Source organism: Lycium barbarum, chromosome 6 (assembly GCF_019175385.1).
Source record: "Lycium barbarum isolate Lr01 chromosome 6, ASM1917538v2, whole genome shotgun sequence".
In the NCBI taxonomy this organism is placed as follows: Eukaryota; Viridiplantae; Streptophyta; class Magnoliopsida; order Solanales; family Solanaceae; genus Lycium; species Lycium barbarum.
Window position 1 is genome coordinate 3,724,087 of NC_083342.1, and position 15,445 is coordinate 3,739,531.

General features: G+C 34.5%; 1 protein-coding gene across 1 annotated transcript; it reads left to right on the top strand.

Moving 5' to 3' along the window:
* Window positions 1–12,116: 12,116 nt before the first annotated feature.
* On the top strand, window positions 12,117–13,830 carry LOC132600509 (zeatin O-glucosyltransferase-like). The gene has a single exon (XM_060313724.1). The coding sequence runs from the start codon at window positions 12,222–12,224 to the stop codon at window positions 13,644–13,646; it is 1,425 nt and encodes a 474-aa protein (XP_060169707.1). The 5' UTR covers window positions 12,117–12,221; the 3' UTR covers window positions 13,647–13,830.
* Window positions 13,831–15,445: the final 1,615 nt, after the last annotated feature.

Consider the following 15,445-nt stretch of genomic DNA (forward strand, 5'->3'; position numbering starts at 1 on the left):
CTTTTAATAAAAATCAGATTTAGGGGGTTTGATAGACATACTTGAGACGAGTTTAAGAGTTCAATAGAAACAATACTAAGTTGAGGTGCCAAAATGAAAAAACGAGACAAATTTAGGGGGCCGCATATGCATTAAGCCTAAAAGTAAACTGGGCGTTAATTTTGCCATTATGTAGTTAAGAATCTGTTATACTCCGTCTATCCACTTTTTACTTTGTCATGTATATTAAGGATAGTTGTCCATTTTTACTTGTCCTGTTTAGAAAATCAAGACATAATTTAATATTTCATACCTATTTTATCCTTATCCTTAATTATTGAGTTGAGTTGGAAATTTCAAGGATATTTTAGTGGCTGCGCCATTTTTAAAGTATGTTTTATTGATTTCAATCATTACATTACTTAACAATAATTAAGGGTGATATAGTAATATTTTCATTCTATTTTCGGCTCCTTAATATGTGTGGCAAGTCAATATACGACAAGTATAAGGGCGAAATATTTATTAAGAAAAAATTTCAATAATGTATAATATAGCATACAAAATTACATTTACCTAGCCATATAATCTAGTATTTATTAATCTCTCCATTTCAGTTTGTTTGTCTTGCTTTTTCTGCAAGGAAGCGCATGATTCTTACGCGAGTACGGAAACTCAAATCGGTGATCGTACCGGTAATTGAAGTAAACACGGAGAAGTTGCTGCCATTGCCAGGGGCGGAGCCACATTGGCTCCAGGGGGTTCGCCGAACCCCCTTGGCGAAAAATTACAGTGTATTTTCAAAGTTAAAATTATTTTATTATGTATATATAGTAGATGTTGACCCCCCTGACTTCTTCGTGTATTTATCTTTTAGAATTTTTGAACCCCCTAGATGAAAATCCTGGCTCCGCCACATTGCACGTGAAATTGGAGAGACCTCGAGAATCTTCTCAAGTCATATGGATAATGTGGATGATAAAAGTGTATATATAGGTGTATGAGAAATTGTATGTGAGAGAGAAAAAAGACGATGAAGCTGGTGGTTGTGTCGTTTGAAGAAACATGTGAATGGTTTTCTTTTTGGGAGGGAAAGAGAAAGAAGAAATTAAGAAAATATATTTAATGGTTAAGATGACTTACACCTCACTCGATATTCGATAATATCCGTTGATCTTAACGTTGACTCATTTTACCATTTTGGCGGTTTGGCCAATGGATTTTGGTTCCAAATTTTGAAATTATATTTAAAAAATTACTAACTAAGTAAACGTTTATCTATCAAAAAAATTGTTCATTTCTTCAATTTCAAACTTAATAAAATATGAAGTTTGGGAAATAAGTTTAGGAGTATTTACTCGCACCCTTCAACTGCGTCTTCATGTACAAAACTTATAACTTCAACTATAAGTTTGACTTCTTCCCCCCACCCCCCCCTCCTTAAAATACACAGTAAAATAATTTAATAAGATGATAATATACATTAATTAACTATAGTAAGATAAATTTATATGTAGACATATATCGTCGCGGCTCATGATGGTGGCTAACTATGTAAGCAGGGGTGGATCTAGGAGAGCAAGATGGTGTTCACGTTAACCCTCTGGGTAAAAAAATACACTGTATGTATAAGGTAATTTCTTTTTTATATACATATATAGATTTTGAATTCCCTAAAACAAGACTAGAGACTGTGTTTAGGGGGTTCAAAATTAACCTTGAGGTTCGAGTTCAAATCTCAGACATTATATTTTTATTTTTCGAACCCCCTTCGTGAAAATCCTGAATTCACCATTGTATGTAGGTAGTTGTGGGTGATGGTTGGCGCTAGAGGTTAACGATAAATGCGATTGTGATGGCCATGATGTGATGGCTAATGATGGAGACCGGAGCTAGAGGGCATTGGTTGTGGCGCGCGACTGACAATAGTGATTGCATCTTGTAAAGAGGCAGTTGATAACGGTGGCTAGGGGTGTCAAACATGGCTCAAAACTTGAGATTTACTTTTATTTTTTTCTATATATTCACTTTTCTTGTACTATGTATCTTATAAGTTTGGGGTGTGTTTGATATGAAGGAAAATATTTTTCTCGAAAATGTTTTGGGCTAATCTTAAACCCAACTCATTTATCAACTTAGCCCATTTTCATTTGCCCAATCTCAATCCAATCCACCCATTTGACACCCCTAATGATGGCTAAGAGGTGTGGTAGTTGGTTGGTGGCTAGTGATGGAGGCAGATGGTGAAAGAGGTGATTAATGTCACGCCCCGAACCATGGTCTGGGCGTAACACGACACTCGGTGTCTTACTGCATGTGACCGAGCGATCTACATAGCTTGCTGAATCATCATGAGGCATAACATGAGCGGAATATAACGTGAATGCATGATGAGCCTTTATAAAATGCAATAAGTCATAATACTTAATCAAAATACTTGTTTAAACATGACTTCGAAAATAACATGAATGAGCCAAAATGGCTATACGACCCCGAAAGCGTGACATGACATAACTGACTTGTCTAGTCTATGAAACCTCTAACATAAGTCTGAACATAGAAAACATACTCGCTGGGACAAGGCCCCCAGCATACCTTAGATGCATAACTAATCATAAAATAAAGAGTTGACTAAACCCCGAATGAGATGGGGCTCACCAATAAGCTGATACGAATGCTGTCCTACTGAGCAGATGTGTTGTCCTGTAAATCAGTACCTGCATCGTGAAATGCAGGCCCCCGGGCAATAGAAAGGGGACGTCAGCACATTAAATGTACTGGTATGTAAAGCAACTGAATGAAATAATATGGGACATGAAATGACATGATAAGAACTGAATCTGAAACCCTATACATAAACGTGAGCATGAATACATATATAACATGAGTAAAACATGGTAAGTAGGGAGAGCATTTCATAAACCGATAATAAGATATCACCACATGGGTACGTGGAGTCTGGTACCTCGCCGGACCAGCAGAGCCCCTATACCTTGCCAAGGTATAAGGTAGTAATGTTCCTGATGGATTCCATTTAGTGTAAATTAAGGAATCGTCCTAACTGGGCGGAGCGATCCTTGTCCTACGGTGGCTACGTAGTTTCAGGCTATCTGAGCCTTCTCGGTAACTTGTGCAACTCCCAAAAACATGAACATGATATAGTTGGCTAAGAAGCCCGTGATTTTCGTGAATTAACTTGTACTTGACTTGTAATCATGATTTCACGAAATAACTTGTAAACGTGGTTTCATGAAATAGCTTGTATTTAGCATTAGGTATTTTGTATCATGGCATGAAAGTAATTGTATAATATAGTTGCATGAAAACTTGTAGACATGTAGGATATTCATGAAATAATTATTTTTAACTAAAAACATGCATGAAAGAACCCATGGAATACAAGATATGGATTTTCACGGATTACAGACCGATTCTCAATAATCATATGGAGTTATTAAGAACATAATGATAGAATAATAACAATTCATACATAATATAATCATGGACATGGACCTAGGGTTGTCATGAGCATGGTATAGAAACCCTAGTTTTCGTAAGGATTCATACTTTATGGATTAAGAGGCGTGGGGAAGAACAATGATGTTCCCACACGTAGATAGCAACCCTACATACCTGGTAATGCTTCAAACTTGAATTAAAAACTTGAACTTTGAAGAAGATATCCAAAATCTTGAACCTTGAACCTTGAGATGGGTTTTCTGGAAAACCCTAGGTTAGGAATGATGATTTCTTATTCAGATTACAAGGATATGTATTAGAATTGACTTTGAATAATTAGAGTAGGCTTACCTTGGTGTTCTTGATGATGACAGAGGATAGGAGGTCGTTCTAGGTCTTGAAGGAATGAAAAATAATGATTTGAACTGATATGGACGAATATATACTATTCTGGAAAATTAAATTTTACGCCCAGTAAAATACTGGCTGTATTTTGAAATACTGTCCGTATTCTGTGTGGACTGCACTGCATGTCCTCAGTAAAATGGCCATAACTCTTTGCACAGATGTCCGTTTGACCCCCATAATATACCGTTGGAAAGGTATTTCAAAGCTCTACAACTTTCAGCAAGGAAGTTTTCCCAAATTCCAAATAAGTTTTGAAATACAGTCCGTATTTAACAATGTAACCTCCAAATGCCAAATTCCAGAATGCTCAGAAATCTTTGGTACCAGTTTACGACTTGAAATACGAGCCGTATATTGAAATATGGTCACTGTTCATGGGCATAAACCACCATCTTACAATTGAAGAGGAAATTTCAAATTCCCACATTCTTTATCTGGTTTTCTAAGTCTAGGATCATGATCAAAGCTTAGGTTAAAGGTACGGAGTGTTACAATTAAGATGGTGGTGAAGGTGATTGCGGTAAAAGTTGTCACTCCCCGAACCATGGCCTGGGCGTAACACGGCACTCGGGCCTTGCTTGCATGTGTCCGAGCGAACCTCGTGGCTTGCTTGTCAACATGGGCATCAAAACAATATAATCTATATGATGTAATTTAAAGAATCATGAAAATATAAATTTGCGGAATAAAGTCTTGAATTTATCTCATAGCATAAAATATCATGAAAACATAATAGTCTGCAAACATGAAAACACCACTGACTCTATGAACTAACATCTGTCTATGAAACCTCTAAAAACATGTCTGAATACTAACTACCAGGACATGGCCCTGGACTACCATAAACTGAATACTAATGCAGACTCCATGTTGAACCCCGAGAGAAGTGGGGCTCACCAATAAGCTGATAACTGAAGTGATCCTACTGCGCAGGTGTATGCTCCTGAAAATCGGTATCTGCACCGTGAAGTGCAGGCCCCGGGCAAAAGGGACGTTAGTACATCGTGAATAGTACTAGTATGTAAAACCTGCTGAAATGAAGAACATGACACAACATAGGTATGGGACATGAACTGAAATTGAATGTAACTTGAACATGAGCATGAAACGTGAGTAAAGTCTGAAAACAGTAAATCAATGGAAATACATGTATGTAAAAACTGCTTGTAACGTGGGGAACGCTATAGTATAACCGACAACATGATCTGGTACTTGCGTCCTACCAGCAGAACACTCACACCTTGTCAGGGATATGAGATTTAAGTAATAATAAGCATGTAAGGATCCAAACTGCATAATGAAGGTGTTGCCTCCTTGCTGACAACCCTTATCCTACGGTGGCAACGTAGGTTCAGGCTATCTGAGCCTTCTCGGTTAACTAAGCAATTCCCAAAAACATGAACATGATATAGTTGGCTAAGAAGCTCATGATTTTCGTGAAATAACTTGTAAATAACTTGTAATCATGATTTCACGAAATAACTTGTAACATGGTTTCTTGAGATAAGTTGTCAAAGTCTTGCAATGATGTTCTTGATTCATGAGTAATAACAATAATTCATAATTATATATATAATTGACTTGAAAACATGCTTGGAACTTGCTAGGAAAAATCATAAAGTTTCATATAACCATAATGAGAACGCATGAGGAAGAATTCATGATTCATGAATTAAGCTAGGGTTCCTAATAACCGTAATGGAAGATTAGGAATACAACAACGAATATAGATACAAAATTCATGTACATAAATACATAAATACGGGCTACCAATATGTTGGGTTTAATGCCCTAGGATTTGAACTTCATGAATATCAAGAAACGAAGCATGGGGAAGAACGTAGAGATTCCCACATGTGGATGGAAGTTCTACATACCTTAATTGCTCCAAAACTTGAATTAAAGACTTGAATTTTTGGAGAAGATTTCCTAAATCTTGATTCTTGAATCTTGAGATGGGTTTTCTTGAAAAATCCTAGATTAGGAAGAATGATTTCTTGTTTAGATTACAAGGATATGTATTAGAATTGAGTTGGAATAATTAGAGTGGACTTACCTAGGGTTTGAGGGAATGAAAATTAATGACTTGAACTGATATGGACGAATATATACTGTCCTGTGAAATTGCAGTTTATGTCCTGAACAATGCTGGCCGTATTTCAGTTTATGGGTCGTAAACTGAAATACGGTCCGTATTTTGCAATACGGACTGCACTGCGGCTCCTTAGTAAAATGGCCATAACTCTTTGTACAGATGTCCGTTTGACCCCCATAATATACTGTTAGAAAGGTATTTCAACTCTCTACAACTTTTATCAAGGAAGTTTTCCCAAATTCCAAATACTTTTTGAAATACGGGCCGTAAATCGAAATACGGTCCGTATTTAACCATGTGACATCAAAATACCAAATTCCAGAATGTTCAGAAATTCTTGGTTTCAGTTTACGATCACTGTTCATGGGCGTAAACTGTTCATGGGCGTAAACCACCATCTTACAATTGAACAGAGAAATTCTAACTCTCACATTCTTTATCTGATTTTCTAAGTCTAGGATCATGATCAAAGTTTAAGTTAAAGGTACGGGGTGTTACAAAAGTGATTCGTAATAGAAGTTGATTATAGTGGTAATTGTGCGTTGAAAGCTAGTGGTGGGAATATTAATCAACACTTATCACTTATGATTTTTAGCCTGTTTGGCCAAGCTTGTAAAATTAGCTTATTTTGAAAAGTGATTTTTCATATATTTTTTTAAAAAAGTGCTTTTGTTGAGAAGCATATTGCATGTTTTTGCTAATAAATTTGAAATCACTTTTGAACAACAATTAGCCTGTTTGGTCAAGCTTTTGGTAGGCCAAACAAAAAGTGCTTACTTTAAAAAATAAAGTATCGATCTTATTGGGTAGAATGCCTTCTGTTGTGGGTTATCAACCGACCCTGAGTACCCAAATGGGTTCTTTACAAGAAATAATTACTTCTACAAAAGAAGGGTCCATAACCTCGTTTCAAGCAGTTTATGTATCGGCAGACGATTTGACTGACCCTGCTCCTGCTACGATATTTGCACATTTAGATGCTACTACCGTACTATCAAAAGGATTGGTTGCTTTTCAAAAGCTAAAAAAGTAGCTTTTCCGTAGAAACGCCTTTTTTTAAAAGTGCTTATGAGAAAATACACCTAGAAGCACTTTTTAAAAACTTGATCAAACACCAAATGTTGTTCAAAAGTACTTTTAAAATAATTGATCAAACACAAATTGCTTCTCATCAAAAGTACTTTTTTAAAAAGAATTTTTCAAAATAAGCTGATTTTAGAAACTTGGTCAGACAGACTATAAGTGTATTTTTGTCAAAAGTATTTTTGGGGAAAAACTACTTTTTAGCTTCTGAAAAGCAACTTCTCCTACTCCTAAAAAACACTTATTTTCTCCTAAAAGCTTGGTCAAATGCCTCACTTTTTTAAAATAAACACTTTTGACCTTCAAAAAACTTAACAACATGCTATTAAGCTTATTACACTATTTTTAGTTTTTACCTTTTCTTCAAATATTAAATTAGAATAAAATTACTTTGGCCCACGGGCTGGCAAGAGCCCAACATTAGTTAAGCCTCAAAGGTCAGCGGGCTAACTTGGGTTGGGCCTATAAATCACAATTCTAAAAAGGCTTCATGAGCCCAACTCATTTTGACGGCTTTAGCTTGGGCAAAAAACATATATGTACATGATAAGAGGGTATATTTACAGAACATGACGATATTTTTCAGTTTACAAAATATATCAATAGACTTGTTACAAAATCTATATGAATTAGGTAGATTAAAAAGAAGCAAATAAAACACATTAAATAAGGTAAGGAAATCGTTTTACTTATTTTATCCACTTTTCTCTCTCCATTCAAAATTCAGAGATATAGTTCCTGATTTTCTCCAACTTTTCCTTCCTTATTTCATCCATTTTTCTCTCCCCATTCAAAATTAAGAGATATTGTTACCTAATTTTCTCTAACTTTTACTGAAAAAGTCCATTATAATCGATAATTTTTATGTACAAAGTTCATATACCAAAAAACATATATGTATAATTTTCGTATGCAATATGTATAACTTTATAGATTCTTATAATTTTTATATATGAAATATGAATAAAACATTTATGTGTATTTTGATTATTATAAAGTACATATAAATTGTATAAAATCTAATCAATGTATAAATTTTGAGAAAAATATGTATAATAAACTTGTAATTGATACAAACCAGATTTCATACAAAGTTCATACACCATAAAATAAATATATATTAATTTTTGTATGCAATATGTATAAATGTATAAATTCGTTATAATTTCAACGTATGAAATATGTATAAAAGTTGTATGTATATTGTGATATGATAAAGTACATATAAATTGTATAAAATCTAATCAAAGTATGTATAGATTATGCGAAAGTATATATGTATAATAAGTTTTCTGATTGATACAAACCAAATTTCATCCACATTTCATACACATATCAGTTTTCAACATTTTTAAGACTAATTGATATCTAATTTGTTTGCATTTCATATACATTGTGCCGCATATGTCTAAAAATTGACATATAACAGATTCCATACACATTTCATACATATATTAGTTTTTAACATTTTTTAAAACTACAGTTTATATAATTTATACAGATTTTCAAAACACACAATGATCATATATATCTCAAAACAATACAAATCAATTTTTATAGACAATTAATACACAAGTTAGTAATCAAAAATACTTATTGGTTTGAAAATTTATACTAGGAAAGAAGTGGATTTTAGGTATGAAAATGGTGTCTATCATAGAAGGGGGGGGGGGGGGGGGGGGGGGAAGAGAGAGAGAGAGATTTTTAAAAAGAAGAAGAAGTTAAATGATAACTATCTTAGAATTAAGTGCACATTTAAAATTAGATTTTCTTCCTTAAAAAAAACCTAAAATCGTGGGTATCTCATTAAGCCCAAATCTGATATACTTTGTAATTTTATTGATATGTTTTGTAAATAAGAAAAAGTATCCTTATGTTTTGTAATAGGTATTATTAGGTCATTTTCCCTTAAATATTGTCATATTTCTCGTGTTAAAATGAGGTAACACGCGTGAACCCGTAAACGTAGCATATTTATTGCTTTGTAATTTCTATTTTAATTTTTTTTTAAGTAAAATTACATCACATGTGAGGACAAAGCTACCTTCCATTTACGAGAATAACTGAATGAATAGCATTTAACATGCACTTTAACCAAGAGTGGAATCTCTTCATTACTACCGCCAAACTCCAGATGGGTCCCCATGCATGCAGGATATTACGTGCTGGTGTGCAAATGCATGACTTCGTCGATACTCTCTATGGTCTGTATTTTCTGTTTTTAATATTTCTATGTAAAATATTTATATTTTTAATTATAGAAGTTTTCCCTCCGTCCCCATAATAAGTGTTATCTTAACAAAAAAAATTATCCATAATAAGTGTCACATTAGAAAATCAAGACATAAATTGGCTAGCTTTTTCCATGTCTACCCTTAGACAAAAATTAACAAGTTAAAGTAATATCTAAATGATGATTGGAAAAGTCATATAGTAACTTGGTATTGTTGGATTCCCAAAGTCAAAAAGTTCTACTACCAGGGGCGGAGCTAGCGTATGTCCAGGGGTCCCTCGGCGAAAAATTACAGTGTATTTTCAAAGTTAAATTATTTTATTATGTATATATAATAGATGTTGAACCCCTTGACTTCTTCGTATATTTACCTTTTAGAATTTTTGAACCCCCTGGATGAAAAACCTGGCTCCGCCACTATCTACTACTTGTGCATGTTCTAATCAAGCAAAAAAATATAGGGATAATTTGATAAACTTCACATTGCATTATTAGTTTCTTAATATGCGTGTTTTTTGGCTAAGGTGACACTTATTATAGGACGGAGGGAGTAATCTTCAAGTTATTGCCACGTCGATCTCTCTCCACATCTATTAAGGAAGAGTAAAATTGGAAATCAAATAATCATCAATTCTCCCTTATTTTTCTAAAACAATCAGTATTTTAAATATTATTTTTAGTAAACACGATAAGTAAAATAAAACAGAAAAAGTAATAACTTGGATTTATGACGTTAGTTACCTGCAATATTCAGTGATAAGATACTCCTTTTCTAGGAAAGGTTTTCAAACTAATTCCACCATATAGGGGCGGAGCTAGAGCTTAATTTGACTATGAGTTCGGCGGAATTCAATTACTTTAGTTCAAACTTTACATTTATATTTAAAAGTTCACTTAATATGTTTATTTATATTTTTTTCAGATTCAGAATTCATAAACTTAAAATTTAGTTTCGCCTCTATCGTCAAAGCATATTGTCAATACGTATGCTTTGAAACTACAACTTCATATGGAGGACAAACAATTGTTAGTCATTTTTACAACTAAATTTGTTTCAGAATATTTAACGTTTTAGAAAAGTAAGAAATGGTTTATTGTTTTTTTTTTAAATGTACTTTTATTGTTGATAGAGTATTAATTACTTCCTCCGTTCACTTTTATTGCCTATTATTATTGTTGTCTTGGTACCTTTTCTTGAGAAGTGTAAAATCTAACGGAGAAGTAAAAGTGAACGGATGAAGTAATAATTACTTCCATAATTGAAAGTAGTTAGAATAACAATAAATTGAGTTCCCAACTCCAAGTACTGTTGCTGGCACTTAGACGCATCTTTTGGGGACTATCAAGTATGATACATCATTATAGCTGCCCCATTTCGGGAAGGGAAAAGGGTCCTACCCCCAGTCAACCAAATTTATTACTTATTTTCCTGAAAAATCATGTTGCTCCCTCCGTTTTAAATTATCCGTCATAGTTATTAAAAATAATTGTTTAAATTATTTATTATTTTAAAAGTTCAAGACATAATTAATTTTTTTTCATTTTATCATCTATAGAATTTATTTATCATTAATGAAGATAATATAAATAGAGTAAACATTTAATGAAGAGAGATTATAACTGAGATATGAATAAGGATAAAGTAGGTTAAATACCCGGTCTAATTAATATTTCTTAAGGGTGCGTGTAACACTAAAAAAAGGACAGATAATTTGAGACACAAAAGTAATATTCATTATGTTTTATTTCACGTGTTTTAATTTGATTGAAGATAAAGTATAAAGATGTAATTTAGAGTTTATAATTTTGTAGCCTTAACCTAAGGGCATGTATAGTAGACACCAAAAAATATCCAATAAATTTTGTTATCTTAAACATACAATTCATTCATATAAGGGAATGTGATCAAGGATAAAATGAGAAAATTGTAATTAAAATTTTATTAAATATACGAACATTGTTTTTAAAATACTAAGGCTAAGGGTGTGTTTGGTATGGACAAAAACATTTTTTTTCCTAAAAATAATTAATTTTCTTAATTACTTAAAGGTATATGGCAAGGAACCAGAAAAATTATCCCATACAACTAAATATAATCTAATTAAATATTGTGGCGGGGGAAGGTAGTCAAAAGATAATTTAATAAGCATGAGATGTAAGTTATGGAACTTGTTTTTTAATAGGAAAATTATTTTCCTTAGAAAATACATCACAAACTAATTTGACCAATCTAATATGAAAAAATCAAAATAAAAAACATTTTCCTCTCATACCAAATATATTCTAGGAAAAAGTAAGATAATTGAAAGGGAGGGAGTGGTACAGCATCATTTTATTTCATTAAAGCAAAAAGACTTTGCATTATAAATAATCGGAAAAGGGCCAAAATTACCACTGAACTTTGAAAAATAGTTCATTCATACCCTTCGTTATACTTTAGGGCCAATTATACCCTTACAGTTATACTATGGGGTCAATTATACCCTTATGTCTAACTGCTTCCACGTGGCATCATCTCAGCCCTTCAAAATTATTTTACCCTCAAATAATTTTTTACCCACTAAAATAACTCAAAACGACCCGATTTTTTTTTTTCAGCAAAAATAATACAGATAATTTTTCCAGAAAAAAATATAAAAATAATTCCGTATTATTTTTGCTGAAAAAAAAATTTGGGTCGTTTTGAGTTATTTTAGTGGGTAAAAAATTATTTGAGGGTAAAATAATTTTGAAGGGCTGAGATGATGCCACGTGGCAGCAGTTAGACATAAGGGTATAATTAGCCCTAAAGTATAACGAAGGGTATGAATGAACTATTTTTCAAAATTGAGAAGTAATTTTGGCCCTTTTCCGATAAATAACTCACCTTGAGCTTACCAAAAAGCAACTAAAATTTGCTCAAACATTTCTTACTCTTTCCTTCTTCCTTTCCTTTCATTCACACTTCTCTTTCAAAGAAAAAAAATGACAACAGCAACAACAACAACAAAACATGTAGATCAACAATGTCAACAACAAGAAGACGTTGTTGTAGTCATAGTTCCTCTTCCTGCACAAGGCCATCTCCATGCATCCCTCGAACTCGCCCGCCGCCTCTCCTCCAACCTCCCCGTTTACTACGTGAGCACCACTGCTCACGTACATCAAGCTCAGTTGCGAGCACGCGACTGGGACCCCCTAAAAAGTACCCCAAACCTCATTTTCTCCGAATTCCACGTGTCATTCGATATCCCTCCTCCGAACCCTAACGCATGCATTAAATTCCCTTCACAACTAGTCCCTGCATTTAACTCCTCTCTCCAACTACGCGAACCTGTTACAGACCTCGTTAGAAAAATGGCACGAATATCGAGGAAAGTCGTCGTGATTCATGATTTCCTAACTTCTTATGTTGTTCAGGAGGTACCCAAGATACCTAATACTGAGTGCTACTGTTTACACACTGTTTCTGCATTTGTTGTATTTTCTTACATTTGGGATGCGGTTAAACCAGTTGTACCTCCTGAAGTGGAAGTTGTACTTAAACAACTTCCATCTCTCGAAGGGTGTAATTCTCCTGAACTGGAAGAATTTGCTCAGAAACAAATAGATGCTAGGGTTTATGGTGCTGGAAATATTTTCAGTACATCTCGAGTTATCGAAGGATTGTATCTTGATCTACTAGAAAAAATGTCTGGTCATAAGGATTTTAAACATTGGGCTCTTGGTCCATTCAATCCTGTAGAACTTGAAACTCCAACAACTGTCGTTAACCGCCATTATTCTCTAGAATGGCTCGATAAACAGCCTGTAAACTCGGTGATTTTCGTTTCATTTGGATCAACAACTTCGTTATCTGAAGAGGAAATCAAAGAGCTAGCTTTTGGGTTGGAGCAGAGTCAACAACAATTTATCTGGGTCCTGAGGGACGCAGATAAAGGAGATATATTCTCAGGTGACGTACGAAAATGTCAATTGCCTGAAGGATACGAGGAGAGGGTATTGGAAAGAGGGCTCGTGATGAGAGATTGGGCCCCGCAATTGGAAATTTTGGGACACGTGTCGACAGGTGGATTCATGAGTCATTGCGGGTGGAATTCTTGCATGGAGAGTATTTCAATGGGAGTGCCAATTGCCGCGTGGCCAATGCATTCTGATCAGCCTAGAAATGCTCTAATGATAACTGAAGGGCTGAAAATCGGGATATCGGTGAGAGAATGGGAGAAAAGAAATGAAGTGGTGAATGCAGAAACTGTTGAGAAAGCTGTGAGAACATTAATGATGTCGCCGGAGGGAGAGGAGATGAAGAAGAGAGCTGTAGAGCTGAAGGAAGCAGTGAAGTTGTCAGTGATGGAGGGTGGTGTAACTCAGAAGGACATGGAATCTTTTGTTGCTCACATCACTAGATAAAAAATCCCCCCCCCCCCCCCCCCCCTTCTTCCCCTTTCCCCTTTAAATGGTGTGTATTTCCCTCCTTTTTTTTTAAATAACAATGATGTTCAGGCTAATTTGTGAGTATTTAAAACTTTTTATGGTTTATCTTTTATCAATATAAGTATTGAATAACTCTAATATATCAGTTTTGTTTCCCTATTAAACTCAAGTCATTGCTTATTCTTAGCTTCAAGTCAATGGTAAAGCTGGCTGGGTATGTTTGACCCGTAGGTCACTACTATCATGAAACTAGTAATTAATGCTTGCATCAAAGTCTGCACCCTCTTGTGGTTTGATCCTTCCTTGAAATCTGCACGAACGCGGGATGTTTCGTGCACTAATCTGCTTTATTGAAGGGAGTCTTAGAGCAGCGATATAATTCTCTGTTTGACTTTTACATCACGATTCGAATTGTGAAATCAATCATTAAGTGGGCGTTTGGCCATAAGAATTATTTACTTTATTCCGGATTTTTTTTTTTTTACTTTTTTCACTTTTCAGCGTTTGGCCATAAGAATTCTGAATAGAACTTGAAGTTGTATTCCGGAATTCCAAAAACAAAAAAAAAATATTTTTCAAAAAATATTACTTTTTTCACTTTTTTACAACTACATTTCAACAAAAACTGCATTTTTAAAAACTATGACCAAACACAACTCCAACTCCAAAATTCCAACAAAAAAGTGAATTTTTTTTGGTATCTATGGACAAACAGGCCCTAAAACTTAGATTGCCTGTATAACATCTTTGGGATACGAGTTTTGTCAAGATAGATTGCCTTAAGCCTGTCAATCGGTTTGGGTTAATCGGTTCAAACCGATAATCGGACTGGTAAAACCGGAACTGGAACCGGAACCGGTGGAACCGGTTCCGGTTAACCATTTAATACATACCGACCCAGTTTCAATTTTTTTGGGACCGGAACCGGACCAGTTAAACCGGTCAAAATTATTATTATTATTATTATTTTAAATGTAGCCGTTGGGACATTGGGCTGAACCTTTGGCCAACGGTCCATTTGCAAAAATGGTCGTTGGCAAACGGTTCCAAACTCCCCTTTCCCCCCCCCCCCCCCCCCCCCCCCCCAAACTTTTTTAACACTTTAACCCATCCCCTATATAAACCCCTCTCCATTTCCATTTTAATCCACACCAATTCACTCTTCTCCTTCTCTCAATCTCTCAATTACAGTTACTTTGCAACAATTAGCCACTTTAAATTTCTCTCAATTAAATATTATAAAGTCTTATTCTAGTTTCAATTATTAATTTTGCAATTATAATATTGTTGGGGGAGTTGGTGATTTTGCAACAATCCGAAGTAACTTTGGTGGATTTGCAATTCTAGCCGTCTTCACTTTGTTGGAAATTAGTCCGCCAATTTGGTACCTTCGTTCCAACTCTATCTTTATTTTTCGCTATTTAATTTATGCAATTTAATTGTTGCAATTTATTTTCTTGTGATTTATTTGATGTGATTTAAATTAATTCTATTTAATAATGGCGAAGAGATTTAGACGTGGTGCCGGTAGTAGTGGTATTGTTAGGGGTGGGTTTAATGAGGAAACATTTGTGAACGAAACACCTAATTTAGGTATTGATGTTGGTGGAAATAATCCACTTTTAGATCATGAGGCAATGCAATAACATTATACCGACACTTTTAATGAAATTGATGATGATGATGATGAAACACAAGCCTCCGAAAATCCCATAGGAGATACAGGTCCTGCACAATCACATACACAAGACAAACCGCCTAGAACTCGTAAGCCA

What these genes read in the sequence shown, in the direction of transcription:
- LOC132600509 (XM_060313724.1), top strand. Translation starts at nt 12,222, where the DNA reads ATGACAACAGCAACAACAACAACAAAACATGTAGATCAACAATGTCAA.